The following is a 16,869-nucleotide window of genomic DNA, read 5'->3' as shown; positions in this document are numbered from 1 at the left end:
GTATTTATGTGTATATTTGCCAATACAACACAACACAATATGACCATCACATGGTGGCATTTACAGTACATCTATAATGGTGTTTAACAGGAGAAAAAAAGAAAAAAGAAAAAGACAGATCACAAACAACAGATTTTGACTGCAGTGGAGGTGCAGAACGAATTATTGAACTGAAACTGAAATAAATTTCTCCAGTGAAAGTAGTCGTAATGAAACAGCCACAAGAAATAGTGCTGTTTTGACTTTTTCTTGGCTGGAGTTCAAACTATTGCAAATAAAAACAGGCGTAAGTATTTCCCACTAATTAATTAGCTAATTAAAGTGTGTCTTATTTTGTTTATTTCGAAGACACTGTCGTTCAAACAATTGTCAGAAACAATAAACAACGTGTTTATTTTTTATGTCTGCAGAACTAACGAAGTAAAGAAGTGGAAGTGCGGAAGATACAAACCTCAGAAAACAACACACACACACACTCCTGCCCCCTCCTCTCCTCACTGACTTGTACCAAACTAAAACAACAACATTAACCAAAGTGTCCTAACTTGTGATGAAGTGTTAGAAAGTGGAGCGTTCGTAATCAGATGTGTGCTAACCACATTAGTTCTCCTGTATCTCTCTTAGGCGGGCTGCTCCTTGATCTAATTCAAACTGATTGTAGTACAGCCGCTAAAACATGCCAGATGTTACTTACAGCTCCACGCTTTATCACCATTTATTTGGCATGGGGAATATTTTTAAATATTTTCTTATTAATCATGTCCCAGCGATCGGTTTCGCTTCCCGTCCTTGCCGCCTCATTCCGGATTCTCGTCATGATTCTTGGCACGAGTGCCTAGAAACCAGTGTCCTAGTTTTTCATTAGCGTCAATCACTCTGGTAAGCGGCTTCGAGGAGGGGAGGAGGAGGAGCTGGCATCAGGAGCTCACTCAAGACATTTTGCCCCGCCTTGTCAGAGTGACTGACAGGTCTGAGACATGCTGATGCGCCGGTTGGCCACGCAGTTGGCAGAGAGGTGCTGCGATGACGGGGAGGCCAGGCCAGAACAGCGTGTACACACACACACACACACACGCACACACAAACACACGCACACGCAGACACACACCCGCCTGTCTGAAGCAAATAAAATCCACACTCGCTTATAATGCTCAATGTTTATCTAAATGGTTATGCGCTCTGCTGTGGCCTCAGGAGACAGACAGACACACCGTGCATTGTCTGGTAATCCTGTTGGTGTCTTGTTTGGCCTGCCATATCTTAGATAAGGAAACAAATCAGATGGGAAGTCCTCCACTACCAGTCAGTCTCAATTCATTAACACTCAGAGGTGTGAGGACATAAATGTTGGAAATACTTGTGCGATCCACAGGGGAGATGGGCTTTATCAAAATTCCACTGCCATGTAGGGATGTGTTCGTATAACACCGTGATTGAGGACTTAAAAAGTCGAAAACTATGCAAGGACAAAAACTGTGAGAGGAAAATGAATGAGTCATGAAGTGCTCTGCACTAAACTGTAATATTCTTCAGCGGTCTGAATTAGGATTTTAAATGGACCAGATATATATAAATATAAAAAGTCTAGACATGCTGGATTGATATTATTTTGTCTTCTGCTTCTTTGTGCACTCAGCTTCATCTTCTGTCCAAACTGTCAGAATGAAAATTGATCGGGATGGTTTATACGGTGAGTTGGAGATGAGAGAAAAGAGATGCTATTAAACCAGGATGTTGTCACCTTTATGCGTCATCTGGACTGCTCTAAGAAGAGGTCATCCCCTATTCAGCTACCACTCAAGCAAAGTCTCATGGGCGAATTCACAAGGAATGGATTACGGCCGCTGATACCACCAAGAACCGGGCATCACTTGCAACTGCTATCTGGCGTGTCTCAAGGTCTGATTCACAAAAGATATTGCACCAATAATATTACAGCACAAACACAGCCATCACGTTTTGCAGCTGCAGTGCAAATATCCATGTGGCAAAGTATGAACGTTGTTTTTATGCCAAGAACACAGGAGGCAGAACAATGGCAGAGATTGAATAAAGAAAAAGGAAATGTTGAGACTGTGAGCTCGAGGTTCTGACCGACGAGGTGCAGAGGCCTCAAAACTTCAGGCTGTTTAAACGAGAGAAACCGTATTTGGGATTTAATATTCCAGTCCGTCAGTATAAATGTGCTTCAGTTACCACCAACTCTCTGAAGACGCAAATAATTTCCCTGTAACTGCGTGTGGCCATTAGCACTGATCTTTGTGAATTTTACTATTTTTGAAATGAGGGTCATTTGCATAGAAAGGGCTCCATTTTGCACCAAATATATGCATATTACTTAAATCTAATATGTGCAAATAACACCAGAGCCCCGAGACTCTATTTGCTTGGCAGCGCAGTTAGGGGTGCATTTCACCTTTTGCGGGTGCTTTGAAAATTACACGGTTTCCTTTTGTCCTATTTGTGCAAGTTTAGCAAAAGCTGCGCAATCGCTTTTTAAATTCGCCCCTCGTGTATAGATTTACATTGACAATATTATGACTGGTAATCATATGAAATCCAGACTGATTAAGGCAAAGAAACACAGGTTCCTTCCTATGACTGGTCTGATTTATTTGCCGTTTGGTTAGAGAAGGGTGTGAAAGCTTTATCCTTACAACCGCACTACATTTACATGTTGGCATGTTTTTATTTGTGGAAGCGTGTAAACCTATTCTGTATCAGGGTCAGTTTTCTACATTACCTTTTTAAAATCCTCTTTAAATGCACATTTTTAAAACCAATGAAATCCGGCTGAGGTCTTTAAATAATGGAATATATGGAAAGGTCAAGCAGAACTATAGGTGTGATAACTGTGGTATGTTTAGGCAGCAACCGGTTTACTAATATTCCTGCTGAACCGCAGCTCCATTTTCAAAGAGCACATCAAAAACTGAGTCACACAGGACTGTAAAGTAAAACCTCTGGCCACACACACACCAATCAGTGATCTCACAGCAGCTATTTCTTCATCATCTGTCAAAGGCAATGCACCTCATTTGACGTCCCTGGCTGGGGAATGTTTGTGATAGTTTTCTCATTTGCTTTCGAACAGCAGCTTGTTTGGTGGCACAAAACAATTTCCCTTTAAGCTGGAAAGCAATTTTGCAAAGTTCCCAGGGAACCTCACACAGTGGTACAGGATGTAAAATGCAGTGGTTTGACTGGTTCCTACGGCAATTATTGTCAGTTATAGTTGTGTTTGTTTGTGGTGATTCAACTAATACAGTTATCATGCTAGAACTTGCACCTTCCATCGAGATAAAAATCGTATTATCAAGACGCATGTGCATTAATGGAAACCTGACCTGGTGCAGTGGTGTTGGCTGAGGGTCCGCTGGCAGGAGAGATGGGTCCAGAGCCTGATCGCGACTGCTGGGACTGAGTGGAGCCTGCGGGTGAGCCCACAGGGGAGGGAGAGGGCCCGCTCCTCTGGCTGGGTAGGTGGGGGGAGGCGTGAGGCGAGAAGGGGGACTGTCCCTGGTTGCTGGCCCCTCCCTGCTCCCCCTGGCTACTGCTGCTGCTGCTGGAGGAGCCACCGACGCTGACGGCTGAGCCCAGACCGGCCTCCGTCCCAGTGGGGAGGTCATCAATCGAACCGGACAGATCCTGGAACAGAAGAAAGGACTTACAGTGAGTGTTTCTGAAGCTCACCCAAGCATTTGATGAGAAGTGACATGCAGCAGGTGGCCAATTTAAACGTGAACTCAAGCAAAGACACATTTACCTGGTAAATATAATCATGATGAATCTGTAATATTTCAACTATTTCAGCATAGTTGAAATATGATTGTTTGTTTGAAAGACCAGATAGTATATTCTGTAAAAGCCTTGCATACGGCATTACATGTTTAAAGTCTCTGCAGTCAGGGTGACAGTGGTTAATATGGCAGTGGAACAAGAACATTACCCACATAGGAAGACACTACTGTACACCAGCTGCTGTGGTTAAAATGAATTATAATGGGCTTTCATTCAAACAAAGGGTGATATTACATATTACAGTTTTCATTCCCTGTGGTGAGTGCAGAACTGTGTTTGTGTGTGCTAAGTAGGTACTTTTCCCTCCTGAAACCAGGGAATCCCCTCCAATACTGCTGACTGAATACTGCATACTGTATAGTGCAATGTATATATATATATATTATTGTGTGGAGCACGAGAAGTAGTTAGACAAGAGACAGTAGAAGAGGTAAAGAGAAGACCATATTTGATGTGATGCAATGTGATTGCTGCACCTGAACTACATATCACACACATCTGGACACACACACACACACACACACACGCACATTCACAGACTAGCGTCGGTGCCCCAGCTGTAGCTGAATATGGGGGAAGTCACCTGTAAGTGACCCCAGTCTCTGGCTGGTGCCCACTTGGGAAGGAAGGGGGCGAGAAGCGGGTGCATGCCAGCTGATCCTACCTGCTCCATCAGGCCTGTTGACCCTGTCCCACCTGAGTCCTGTGCAACCATTGCTGTCACCACAGAATGATATGTGTATATATTTATGTGTGTGTGTGTGTGTCTGTGTCGCCAATAGCTTATATTGGTCACAAAATCCAAATAACCCAGCTATACACTTACAGTAATACACACCGCTGTCACATTTGTTTACATGAACATGCATACCCAGGCGAGACAAGAATGCAAGTCCCTTTTTGCAAACCCTGCATGTCTTGAATGCATTGGCTGTGACTACAAATATGGCATTGGTTTTGAATTTATTCAGCTCTGTCACACATTCAATTCAAAGTCGACAGTGGCAAAAACTGTGCCTTTTCTCATTTCCCTAGCACCATGTTATTTCATATGAAAAGTGAGACAGGCGTCCCCCATGTCTCTCTATCCATGCATGGCTTAGTCTATGGAACAGACAACCAAGTCGGTGTGGCCGTCGGTCCACGGCTGCTTGTTTTGGTTAATGCGATCTCGGCAGTGACACACAAAGCCTTTGTTTTCCATCATGCCGCTGTGAGTGCCCACCCGCTCTGCCAGCCTGCCAGTCTGTCGCCTGGTGTTATCTTCCCTCGCTCGACGTAGGGATCTTGCGTTCCGCTTTCCCTTCTTCTCTCTTTCTCACCCGTGGGCCCAACTCCCTGTCTCAGCCAATCAAGTCACCTGGTATTATGAGCTGGGTGATGTAATGCGCTGGCTGAACCAATAGGTTTTTTTTTATGCAACCGACCTGCTGCCCCTGGTGCATGCCATTTGACACAGCAGGGTTACCATGAGAGCCGGTGTAACCATGGTGATGGCTTTTCCAAAACACCAAGAGCTAGCCCAATGTACAGCTAGGTTGTTAACCCACAGGCTAATTGTGTGAATGGATGGGAGTAATTGCATTTCACCTAATTGGGTGTTGCTGCCAGCTTTTCCAGTGGCAGTTTAGGGGTGGGAAAATGTGTACCAGTAATTTGTTTAGAGGCTGTTAGGCTCATTTGGATTATACACACACTTGAGCACAGCTGTGTGGCCCAAGACCAAAAAAGTAGCAGCACTGACGTAACATGAACGGGTGGAAAGGTGTACCACCCGTGGACTTTACAAATATCAATTTGAAATACTCAATAAACCAACAGTTATAACTTATGGTTACTGAAACCTTCTACCGTAAGAAAGTTATTTCTCAACACACCTACAGTATGAAGCATTTATCAACACAAACACCTCCCACCCCCACATGTACACTTAATCCCTGTCAAGGGCCATGGAGTATTGTGGTACCTGGCTAACAGTCTGCTACATAGTCATGTGTAAAGAATCGAAGCCAGCCAGCCAGCCAGCCAGCTAACCAGCCAGGCAGGCAGGCATGCGGTCGGGGGATCCAAAGGCCCAACAATCTGGGGCCCCAATCCAAAGTGGCCCAAATCCAATTTGTTTGGCTCCGGGCTGCAAATTGCTCTGTGCATTGAGTCTCCAAATAGCTGTCAACCACTCCCGCTTGGCGTCCTGTATCACTTAATTCGCTCCTCGAGCATGTAATTGTCATAATAAGAAAAATATTGAGGTGATAATAACCAGTTACTTTGAGATGCCCCCCGCCCGCCTCAAGACAGACACACATACAGTCGCATATACGCACATAATGGGCCGAGACGGCCATCTACACATTTCACACTACGGTGGGGAGGCAGTCGCTCGTGACCCTTCACCTTGCTGGTGTTGGCTCCTGCCTGCACTCTCTCGTTTAGTGGGCCTCTGTTTGTGTCTCTGTGTGTGTGTGTGTGTGTGTGTGTGACAGGCACACATGCTGCTGGGCTGTCACAGCGAGTCATGCTTGAGCACTGACGCAGCCGAGGGGACATACACACAGACACACACACACACAGACACACACACACACACACACACACACACACACACACACACACCCCATCTCGTCCCTCACTCATACTACTGACCTACTCTCACTCTCACAGACCCACACACACCCCAGCATGGTAAAAGGCATCAGTGAGAAGCACGGAGCTGTCACATCCAGGAGACTGTGGGCCCTTTCCCCCTGAACAAGGTACCGATGTTGACTCCTCTCACCGCGCACACTGGGAATTAATCAAAGTTGCAAAGGTAGAAGGCACCACGCATGTGTGTGAGAGAGTGTGTGTGTGTGAGAAAGTAGTTCTCTGTCTAGACAGGGAGGAGCCAATGGCCGCAGCTTCCTGTAGGGTAAAGGAAAGGAGAGCGACTGGAGAAAGTAGCTACTTAACTCTCTCTTTCTTTCTCACACAGTCTCTCTCTCTCTCTCACATTGAGTATCTATTTTTCTGTCCGCTCCAGTCAAAGGGACAGTATGGCTGAGGGCTCTGCACCAGACGACTAACCAGCTAACTATAACCTGACAGAGCAACTGGGCACCGTGGGCGGTATCACTCAAAAACAACCTTCTTCCAAAACCAAAAGACAGACTTTATAATACAGATTTTAAAGTCGACACCAATTATCACCTACAAATATGATTGATAGGTTTAATTTATTTGATTACCAGTTAACAAATGTCAGCTGAGAACTATCTCTGACACAACAAACTGGTAGTAGCATTACAGTACAAACATAATTGGTAGTAGCATTACAGTGTGCATGGGAAATGGAAAAAAACTGTAAAATAACAAAAAATGTGCTAAGGAAACTTGGTTGGTTTCATTCGTCTAAGTCATGACACATCTGTCTCTGTGACGTCTGCCTGTGATGGAGGTAAGTGAAATGTGTTTGTTATGCTCATAGAACTGAAAAATTAAAAAAGCAACACCTTTCAAACAGTGTTCCTATTACTCTGGATAGGAGCACAGAACAGCTGTCAACAGTTTTCATGTGGACTATTCCCATTTCATGTTGCTGTTAAATTTTTAAAATGTCCTTTTGCGTGTCGTGGGCACCACAGAGGAAATGTCTGGCTGCAGAATTCACAGTCAGTTATCTAAAAACCACAATATCTGCATGGCTATAGAGATAAAAGATCATATATTTTATTATCATTTGAGAGTGACCAAAATAAAAACAAGAGTTTAAGGTTACTGATCTATGAATACACATATCAATTAGATATTGTAGGTGGTGGCCAGCTGTCTCAAGAATCTATGTAATACATCTGCTGTATGAATACAAATATATGGGCATGGTTTATTTTAAAGGATATGTTTATATCTACTGGCGGCCTGTCCAGGGTGTCCCCTGCCTTCGCCCTATGTCAGCTGGGATAGGCTCCAGCGCCCCCGCGACCCTAATGAGGATAAGCGGTATTGAAAATGGATGGATGGATGTTTATATCTGTTCCTAAATGAACATAACAAGAGTTATTGGTTGCTGTAAAGGCTTCTAAATGTGACTCCTTAAGCCTGTGTTTTTTTGTCTTTTTCGCACAAAACCTCCTCTTTGTGTCACTTTCCCTCTACTACAACTCAGCCAGGAAACACTGTGAGGGGAAACAGCAGCAGCCTCATATTAGCTTCAGCTGAATTTAACAATTTGTATTTAAACAGAATGAGGACCGTGGTTTTTATTCCCCATCTCTTCCATTGTAATTGCATTAGGAAAGCGGCTCCTCACAGTATGTATGTAGAGGAGGAATCATTACAACCAAAACCTCTTTCAATGTTGACGTATATGCAGGTCAGCATTGTTTCAAGTCAGACTTGAACAAAATGTGAACCTCTGTTTTAAAGCTACTTTTTTATGTACACTTTCACAAAGCATTGATGTTTTTCCCGATGTGTATATGTATCCATATAGGAACTGTGTTTTCACAGGTCAAGAGTTAAATCTATCATAATGGTACACATAGCGACGATTATACTCCACTTCACGGTGGTACAGTATAGACAGAAATAATAGCTCAGTGGGCTTAGGGGGGAGTTTTAATCTCTGTTTCACTTCTCTGGGTAAATATGATGATGTAAACTGTAATTAACTCAAACAGCTATCGTTTGTAGGCCTGAGGGACAGGTCTGCTCATGGCAGCACTGCACTCATTTATCGGCTCCGGCCGCTGTGTTTTCTGTCTTTATGACGCACTGGAGACTAAGAGGAAATGCTATTACACAAAGATGTTTTTTTATCCTCTCCCCAAACCGTCGATTGAGGCGAAATCCAAATGAAATGCCATGCAAATGAATCCAAATGGACTGCTGCGATTGTGTACGTGTGAAAGAGGGTTTTAATGCGATGCCCCATGTCGAGCACCAACTGTAATTCCCTTCACTAAGTGCTATTAAGTACAGAGAGAAGAAGAGAACTGAGAAGGAGAGGGAGACTTAGAGGGGGAGATTTAACACAACATCTCCACCATAATTTCTTTTTTTGATGTCAATCAGCTGGAATGTCTGCCAAGGCTGGAATGATGATGATCATTGGTGATGATGATGATGATGATGATGAGAATTGATAGGAATTATGACGATTTAAGAGCTACACTATAAAATGCTCATCAAAATGTGCTTGCCAGGGCACAGTGCCGCTTTAATAATTCTATGTAGGAATGTGCGAACATGCCTTGACGGGGAATGTCTTTGCTAGATAATGTGAGTGTTTGTGTGCAAACCGGGATATGTATATGTATGAGCTTGTGTGTGTGGAGATAAGAGTTCTAGAGCAGAGTCTCTGCCACCTCCTGAGGGTCTTTGCCTTGTGCCTCCTCCCCTCACTGAGGATTTCACTCAGAGAGACTCCAAGTACAGGCAAGGGCACTCTTTGCAAAGCAAGGGGAGATGTTTGGCATGCCTCAGGCTCGCCAAAAAACCCATGTGGGCCTCAGGCATAGCACCCAGCAGGCACTCAATTATGCTAGCATGCCAATCCATGCACATCTTTGTTGTGCCACGAGCTTGGATGATGAATGTTCCTATCTCGAGTGATTAAAGTTTCCAATTGTCTCTCACTTAAGTCAAGTTAAGACAGCCACAGGTGAGAAGAACCAACACAGAGCTGTAACATCGTGGCAGCAGTGCAGTGCACGGTAGTGGTACTTTTAGATAGTCTCTCCTTGAAGGCATGCATAGTGTTGCACTTGTACGTGCCAAAAGAGATGGCATGTGTGATGGTTTGAGTTTGAGATAGAAGTTCAAACCTTGACTACTTTAACACATCTAGCCAATCTTTAGTGTGAAGCACACATAAGCCTCCACAGTGCTTTAGGAGTACACACTTTTACTGAAGGGGGTCTGAGCAGCAATCAAACCCCTCACACTTGTGGTGCTACTTTTCACGGAGTATCTGCTGCTGCTCTGCTAATACACGCTGCACCTCCTGTGTAGACACAGTGTAAGCATAAAAATTAAAAGTTGCTTTATACTGCGCAGAGAAATAATTGCATGTCGACAGTGTTCACTAATACAGTGTTTCTCACTGTATTAGTGAGAAAAATGCTGGTTTGAACAAACAGCGGTTTGTGATTACAGAAGAACTATTTTGTGATTTGAAAAACATTTTTCACTATTTAGCTAAATTGTTGAAGTCTCTTTGCTCCGTCTCTGTTTATGTTCCCTGGAACAAAAGCAACCTAACAACAAACTGCTCAAGGCTTCCCAAAGTTGCGCAGAGGAAAGCCACAGCAGCACTGAAAAGCCATTGTGCTTTTCTTTTCATTTCTGCTTATGCACACTTCACAAAGCCCAGACAATCTCCTGATAATACCGCGACATCTCGATAAGGGGAAAAGAAAGCTCTCTCTTTTTTTTGTACAGCCCCAGCACATTGAGCAGGAAAAACTCAGAGCCCTCCTGGAGCTCGGCGTGAGGGTCGAACTGTTGTGTGGACACCTGACTGAGGATTCCAAAAGATTCATTAAATCTGGTCATAATAGTGACTGATTATTGCTTGTTGTAAGATAGGGGGCTCACTGAGTGATAACTGCCCTGGCTCTTAAGCCTCTCATAATGTGAAGATATGGGGCGGGCCACATTGAAAGGGACATTTGAGGCCCTATTACCCCTAAGCTGTTAAAGACGCCCAAATCTGGCACTGCTGTCTCTAAACCGGAGGGGTTAGTGTTGAGTTTCTCTCCGATTCCCCCTGATAATATGCCAAGCTGTGGCAGCGAGGACTACTTAGCCAGTGGGCCTTATTCACTTAATGCCCCCCACCCACTGTCTTTTGCATCAACAACAATGACGGCAAAGTGTCTCAAAAACCAACAACCTCATTTAAGTGGCTAAATAAAGATGGAGGTCGACCCTTTTTGTGTGCCCAGGTATTGAAGTCGAAGATGCCACACACTCAATCTCCACCCGCCCACGAGTTGGACCTTTCACACGGTGGAGTTAGGTCATTGGTATTCCGCCTCGAAGTGTGTATTTAAATTTGCTTTCATTTCAAACTGCAGCTTTACAGAGGCAGAGGAGACAGGCTGAGCCTGCTTATTGTTTGTGCTGTTGAAACCTTTTTTTTCATTAGTCCACAAAGGTTCTTCACACTTTAGTTTTTAATGCACATGCCCACCACTCACCACCTCCAATTACAGCAACACACACACACACCATCACCCTATATGTTCTGCACGTATTGGTACCACTAATGTTTTTATTTATGGCATTCTAGCATGACATCCTGCCATCCACTCCTCCCCCCCCCCCCGCATGGCATAGAGTGTTAGAGAGTGTGCATGCAGATATATATGTGTGTGAGAAAGAGAGAGATGGAAGGAAAGGAGCAAAATAAAGAAATAAATAAAGGGCCCAAATTCCTCATTTCTAATTCAGCTGCTCGTTCAGCTTAACCTCTCTCTCCTCAGCAATTAAAGCGCACGCCACATCCTTCACGCTGCGTACAGCCGAGGCTAAATAATGCAGGGGGCATCCAGCACCCGCATCCTTTATCATCCCAAATGACAGCCATTTGCATATCTCCCCAGTCAATTAGAGCGCGGCGGAATAATCAGCCCATAATTGGGGGAGAGCGTCGGTAATCACCCGCCCTGGCACACCGACAGGGCCATTGGAGGAGTGAGGGGGGAGAGGTTGCATGTGGGGTTGGATGTATGTGTGCGTATGTGTGTGTCAGGGAGACAGTCCACCCGACTGCAGCCTCTTCACTTCAAACTAACAAGTCCAAACAACCAGTTTAACTTCTCTCTGGTTCGTGTAATGCACGCTCTCCTCTCCGCTGCCCCTTCTCCTCGATAATTTGCACGTAGCGGCTTCCTCAGTCTATTTGCCTCCAGCACATTATTTATATGCAATATCTTCCATCAAAATGGGTCAGTACAGGACTTTTAATGGCATGAAAACTGATACAGGAATGACAGGTTTTATTCCAGGAAGCCATTCATCCTCAAATGTTATCAAATGTTAATTACTCACCATTTAAAAAACATGAATAATGACATCCTCTTCAGTGTCGCTGCTTTGTAAGCGAGATGCAAGGGTTCAAGATCACCAATGTCAATAATACATTTTTCATGCCAGCAATTGGTGAATTGGTGCAGTCTGTGGATATGGCACATTTCTCAGATTTATTTAGTAAATGTAGGAATGAATTATTCACATGCAAAGCAATGCTCAAAGTTCCTTTCAAAATTCTAGATTTCCTCTCAGCAAACATGATTGTGCAATGTTTTTCATGCTATTCATTTAATATTATTCCTTTAACTTAGAAAGAAAACACAGCAGCCAAGAACAATGTGGGAAAAACTGCGAGACACCAGTGGGAAAATCCCCTGCTTGTCCCCTATAGATGCAGACAATCAAAGTTGTTTCATGGGAGGTTTTCTGGGCAGCTTTGAAGTGCATTAGCTGCATAGCCTCTGTATTTCCTGCTGAAAGGGGAATGACCATTTTTGTGAAACAACATTTCCTTTAATACCCTGTAACCTCCCCTTCCTCAGATGCTTTGGTTCTGTCCTCTGAACACGACAATAAAAAGGATGACTTGAGAAAGAAAGAGAAAGAAAGGGGTTGACAGTAATGGGTGCGGTGGAGGTGTGTGTGTGTGTGTGTGTGTGTGTGTGTGTGTGTGTGTGTGTGTGTGTGTGTGTGTGTGTGTGTGTAAAGGAACATCAGAGAAACCCAGGGAAGGTTAGTTCCCATCTGCAGCTCCATCCTTTTGTGTTTCCCCAGCTGCTTTCTTTTCCCTCTTGCCTTTGTATTTATTCTACCCAATCCAGTTCAATGTTAGCCAGCGCTGCATCTGTGGTGTTTCAGGCCCACTGTCGTTTTGGAGAGATGAAACGTGCCATTCACTTCTCCTTGATAGAAGTGGCAAGAAATAAAAAAAGGAAGTTATATCTTGGAAGGAGGGCAGGGGGAGTGAGCCAAGGATGGCACAGGGGACGATAGTGATGATTTGTTTCAATTCAACCTCCACATAGGACTTCAGTCTTTTGCAGGTGAGGGGCAGACCAGCGTACCTGAGACAAAACACGTTTAAACGAGTTTAAAGACAGACAAAAAAAGCTTCTTTTGAAAAGAAAAGACTACAGAAAACACAAGAGTGGAAGAATCCTTAAACAGCTCTCGTGGTCCGCAGAGGGAGAAAACATTGATTTCCTTTTTACTCCTTTTTTTTGAAGGGTGTGTCTTTTTCTGTTTAATCCCCCATCCCTCTACTCTCGGAGGATCTGTGGCATTTCCTGCCAGCCAGCCAGCCCTGTGCTGCAGAGACTTATGCATCACTGTCAAAATGACTCTGATCAAAAGAAGGGTGGGGAGGCGAGTGGGGGGAGTCTGGTTTGATCGGGGCGATGCAAAACTCTTCCCCATTGGCCTGTCAGTGCGGCCGCCTCGGTAATCCATCAGCCCCCGCCGCTGATCGATAATGTGATTGGTGGAATTCTGAGAGATATCTGGTTGTGATCTGTGTATCTTAAGCGTAGAATTAACGGCTGACTGTGAATCTAGCTTTCAGCTGGAGGATGCATAATCCCCTCTGTTATTTCTACTAAAACATCTGAAATGAAATGGGTCTAGAGTACCTGTTCATTCATTATTCAACCCAGAAGCTGTATAAAGGACTACTAGGCGCCTATCAGAGGATCCCTGTGTCAGATGAAACATAGTAGGTGTGGGATTTGTGTGAAAATATATATTTTTTAAACTTCAGAAATGAATGTAAAAAAACAGCAGTTAATATGGCTTTTGTCATGTTTACAAGGGACAAAGAGCAACCTACTAATTCACCTTTTCATCATTTCTATTTCTAACCATAGTAGGACACCAATAATCTGTTCTCTGCACTCTAAGCTGCCTAAACTACCAATGGTAGGTTGTATTGAAAAGTTCATCATGTAAACATGGAAAGAAAAGCGTATTGTGTTCTGCTTGTAGTTAATCATCCTATTTTGCAACATGTATTGATGTGCAAATATTCATGTTTAATCAAAATGTGAAATAATTTATGACATCAATTGGCGACTTGTAACGAATTGTTGTGCACGTTTTTGCTACTATCCACTGACAAAAGTTACATCTGGAGCCGACCCTGACCTCTGACCTTCCAGCAGAATAGGTCATTGTAGAAGAAAAACAAACGTCCCTGTAACTCTATCTTTCCGTTTAAATATGACATCATTATTCCACACATTTGTGGCTGTTTGACCAAATTGTAATTACTATATCATTAGTGAAATTGAAAGACAGCGGGGCTGATGGAACAATAAAGAGACAATATGACTCATTCCAGGGTAATCGAATCATACAAGCTAGCTTAAACACGCACATGCACTGGAAGAGGCACGCAGCTTGGCAGCAGCCCTCTCAGGACGGGCCCCGGCGTCGACGTCAGCCCACATTTCAGAGCGTTCAAACAAACTTTTTAGCGGTGAAAACAAATTGGGCTCACCATCAAAGAGACTTTTCAAAAAGCCATTTCTCTATGCCAGTTCAAAAGAACCCTGGTTGGTAAACAGGCACGGAGAATTCACAGCGCAAAATATTGTAGGAGGTACAAACAGCTGGAGCTTCACCACAACAAAGGCAGTGGAGAAGGATAGGAGGGGTGTAATTCATCACACACTCAACAAACGCAAGTGTGACTGACTGTCCATGACCAATGAAACAAAACAAAACAAAAAAAAACAACTTCTCCTTAATTGGAGAAGTTCTTTTCTTTTTTCATTTCAAACCCTCTCCATCTACTGTGCTTTTTTTTCCATCCCTCCAATTTCTTGCTGTTCAGTGTTCCTGGATGCCCTTGCCCTCCCCTCCTCCTCCCCGATCTCTCTCTCTCTTCCTCCCCTCCCTCCTTCCCACTCCCTCTGATTCTCCATTAAAACAATTCACTGTGAGTTATTCCGGCCTTCATCTTAAATGAGAAGACAGACGGCGCTGCAGGAAGAGCGAGACAGAGTCTACGGAGAGGAGGAGAGAAGAATGGGGCGGTTAAGAGGAGAAAAACCTCCGGGTTCTTTATGGCTTGTGAGATTTCTTAACAAACAGACAGAGGCCTTGCTCCACATGCCATCCATCCATCCACCTCAGGCAAAATCTCATTTGTCAGTAAATGCTGAAGACCAGAGGAGATTTAAGGGGAGCAGCGGCAGCAGACTCTAGCCCACCCCTCCATCGAGCCGTCATTAGCTATGCACAAGACAAACTGCTGACACAAAGTCACACAGCGTGCTGAGCAGGGACTTGTGGGTGGGCAGGAGGAATCCATCCCTCTGTCCCTCCACCTGTCTATTGACATCCCTGGCTCTCCCTTGTCTGCCTCCAGTTCTTGCAATTACAATCGGACGGCAGCATCCAGGCCCCCGAGCACTGACTGACGGCTTGGATTAAGCGAGACGTGGAGAGGCCTTGGGATGCTGTGTGTGTGTGTGTGTGTGTGTGTGTGTGTGTGTGTGTGCCTGTCAGCCAGTCTTCTGTTCATCTATGTGTGCATTCTACATTACTTTGCATGTGCAGCATGTTGCAGCGTCAGAATTGATGTTTGAGTTTCTGTTTCTCTTCCTGTCCATCAGTTGATTTTGTCTGTACATTTGTGTGCGGGCTGTATTAATGTTAGGTTTGTGTGTGCAGATGACAGGCAAGGCGTATGCATGGGGTGGTGTCAGGAACAATGCATTTACGCATTTCAATTAGATCCCACTGTGTGAAACTGACTGAGCAGCATATTAACAATTACAGACAATTAAAGAGTACATATGCTTAGATATAGGATTTGTTAAATAGTACACATTCAAAAATGCATTCCCATTGCTATTTCACTGCATGTGCTGTACACACATTTACAGAAGAATCCAGATTCTACATTTTAAAGAAGTAACAAAGTGAGACATGGAGAGATGTCATGAAAAGTGACAACACAAGCAAATCTAACATTTCAGGATATGGAATGAAATCACAAAGCTGTCAGGATCAAAAAAAAAGAAGGAACACACATACACCCTTTGAATTAACTTCAGTGCTCCACTGCCGCATTCGAGCAAGCCACGTCAAACGTGCAACCGAACAGAAAACCGATCCTCAGAGGGCAGCGAATAAAGTGCGAGGAACAAAAACACGTCAATCTGCTTCGTCCAAAAGAATTTGAGCAGCTCTGCCGTGTCTTCCGCGGGATCGGTTCTTTAACTCTTCCTTGCTAGACGCAGACGTCATCCATCAAAGATGACAAATGTGACATGACAGCTCTGCTAGGGAAGCTGCAGTGACTAAAGACAGAACACTACTTACAGCACAGTATGTGACAAGGGGAGGTTTGTGAAAACAAAACCACATATGCAAATCCACTGATCTTGTGCTGTCCTGTAAGTCCCACGGAAACAAGTCCACCGGCTGCAACATGTGCAACACACTGACAATTACCTGCTTTGGTTGTATTTATTTTCAGTGCTCAATTTAGGCAATCCACAAATTCCAACAAAGGTTATTTCAATCCTTGGAAGGTGCAAAATGAGTTGACACATCTAATTACCAATATTTTCATAATAACTCATTGAAAAAAATTAATTTCCACAATTGTTTTTTTAGGAGCACAAAACAAACCATATTTTCCTGCTTTTGCTGCAGCGCTGTGATTGCTGTCATGTCAGGTTGTAGTTTCTCTCTTATAGAAAGCCAGAAAGCCTTTTAATTCGTCAGTAATTCAGCCTGCTGCACGATGTGATCCGGGAGTTTTTTGAATTAATTTTTTTGTGAAACGTTCGGAATCCCCAAGTGAACCATTCGCAGTGATAAGGATGAAGGAGACCGATATGTGGCACACGACAGCTGAAGCATCAAATAAAATCTTAAGAAGGCATCTTAATACCGCCTATGAATATGCTCATTCAGATTCATCATTCATATCAGTCAGCCATCCAGTTTGCATATTCACAGCGTGAGCTGAGATGGAGAGTCGTCCTGGATGCCCTCCCCCTACCCGGCCTGACAGAACAGAGACCAGCTCACCAACCAGAACGT

At 44.0% G+C, this 16,869-nt stretch overlaps 1 protein-coding gene across 1 annotated transcript in view; it reads right to left on the bottom strand.

The window, feature by feature from the left end:
* Positions 1–16,869, bottom strand: part of arid1b (AT rich interactive domain 1B (SWI1-like)) — a 187,700-nt gene that overhangs the window by 46,207 nt on the left and 124,624 nt on the right. The window contains exon 7 of the mRNA XM_034525486.1: positions 3,348–3,648. Within this exon, the coding sequence (XP_034381377.1) occupies positions 3,348–3,648 (301 nt within the window). The remainder of the gene's footprint in view (positions 1–3,347; positions 3,649–16,869) is intronic.

Source organism: Cyclopterus lumpus, chromosome 22 (assembly GCF_009769545.1).
Source record: "Cyclopterus lumpus isolate fCycLum1 chromosome 22, fCycLum1.pri, whole genome shotgun sequence".
In the NCBI taxonomy this organism is placed as follows: domain Eukaryota; kingdom Metazoa; phylum Chordata; class Actinopteri; order Perciformes; family Cyclopteridae; genus Cyclopterus; species Cyclopterus lumpus.
This window is presented reverse-complemented; position numbering and strand designations above follow the sequence as displayed.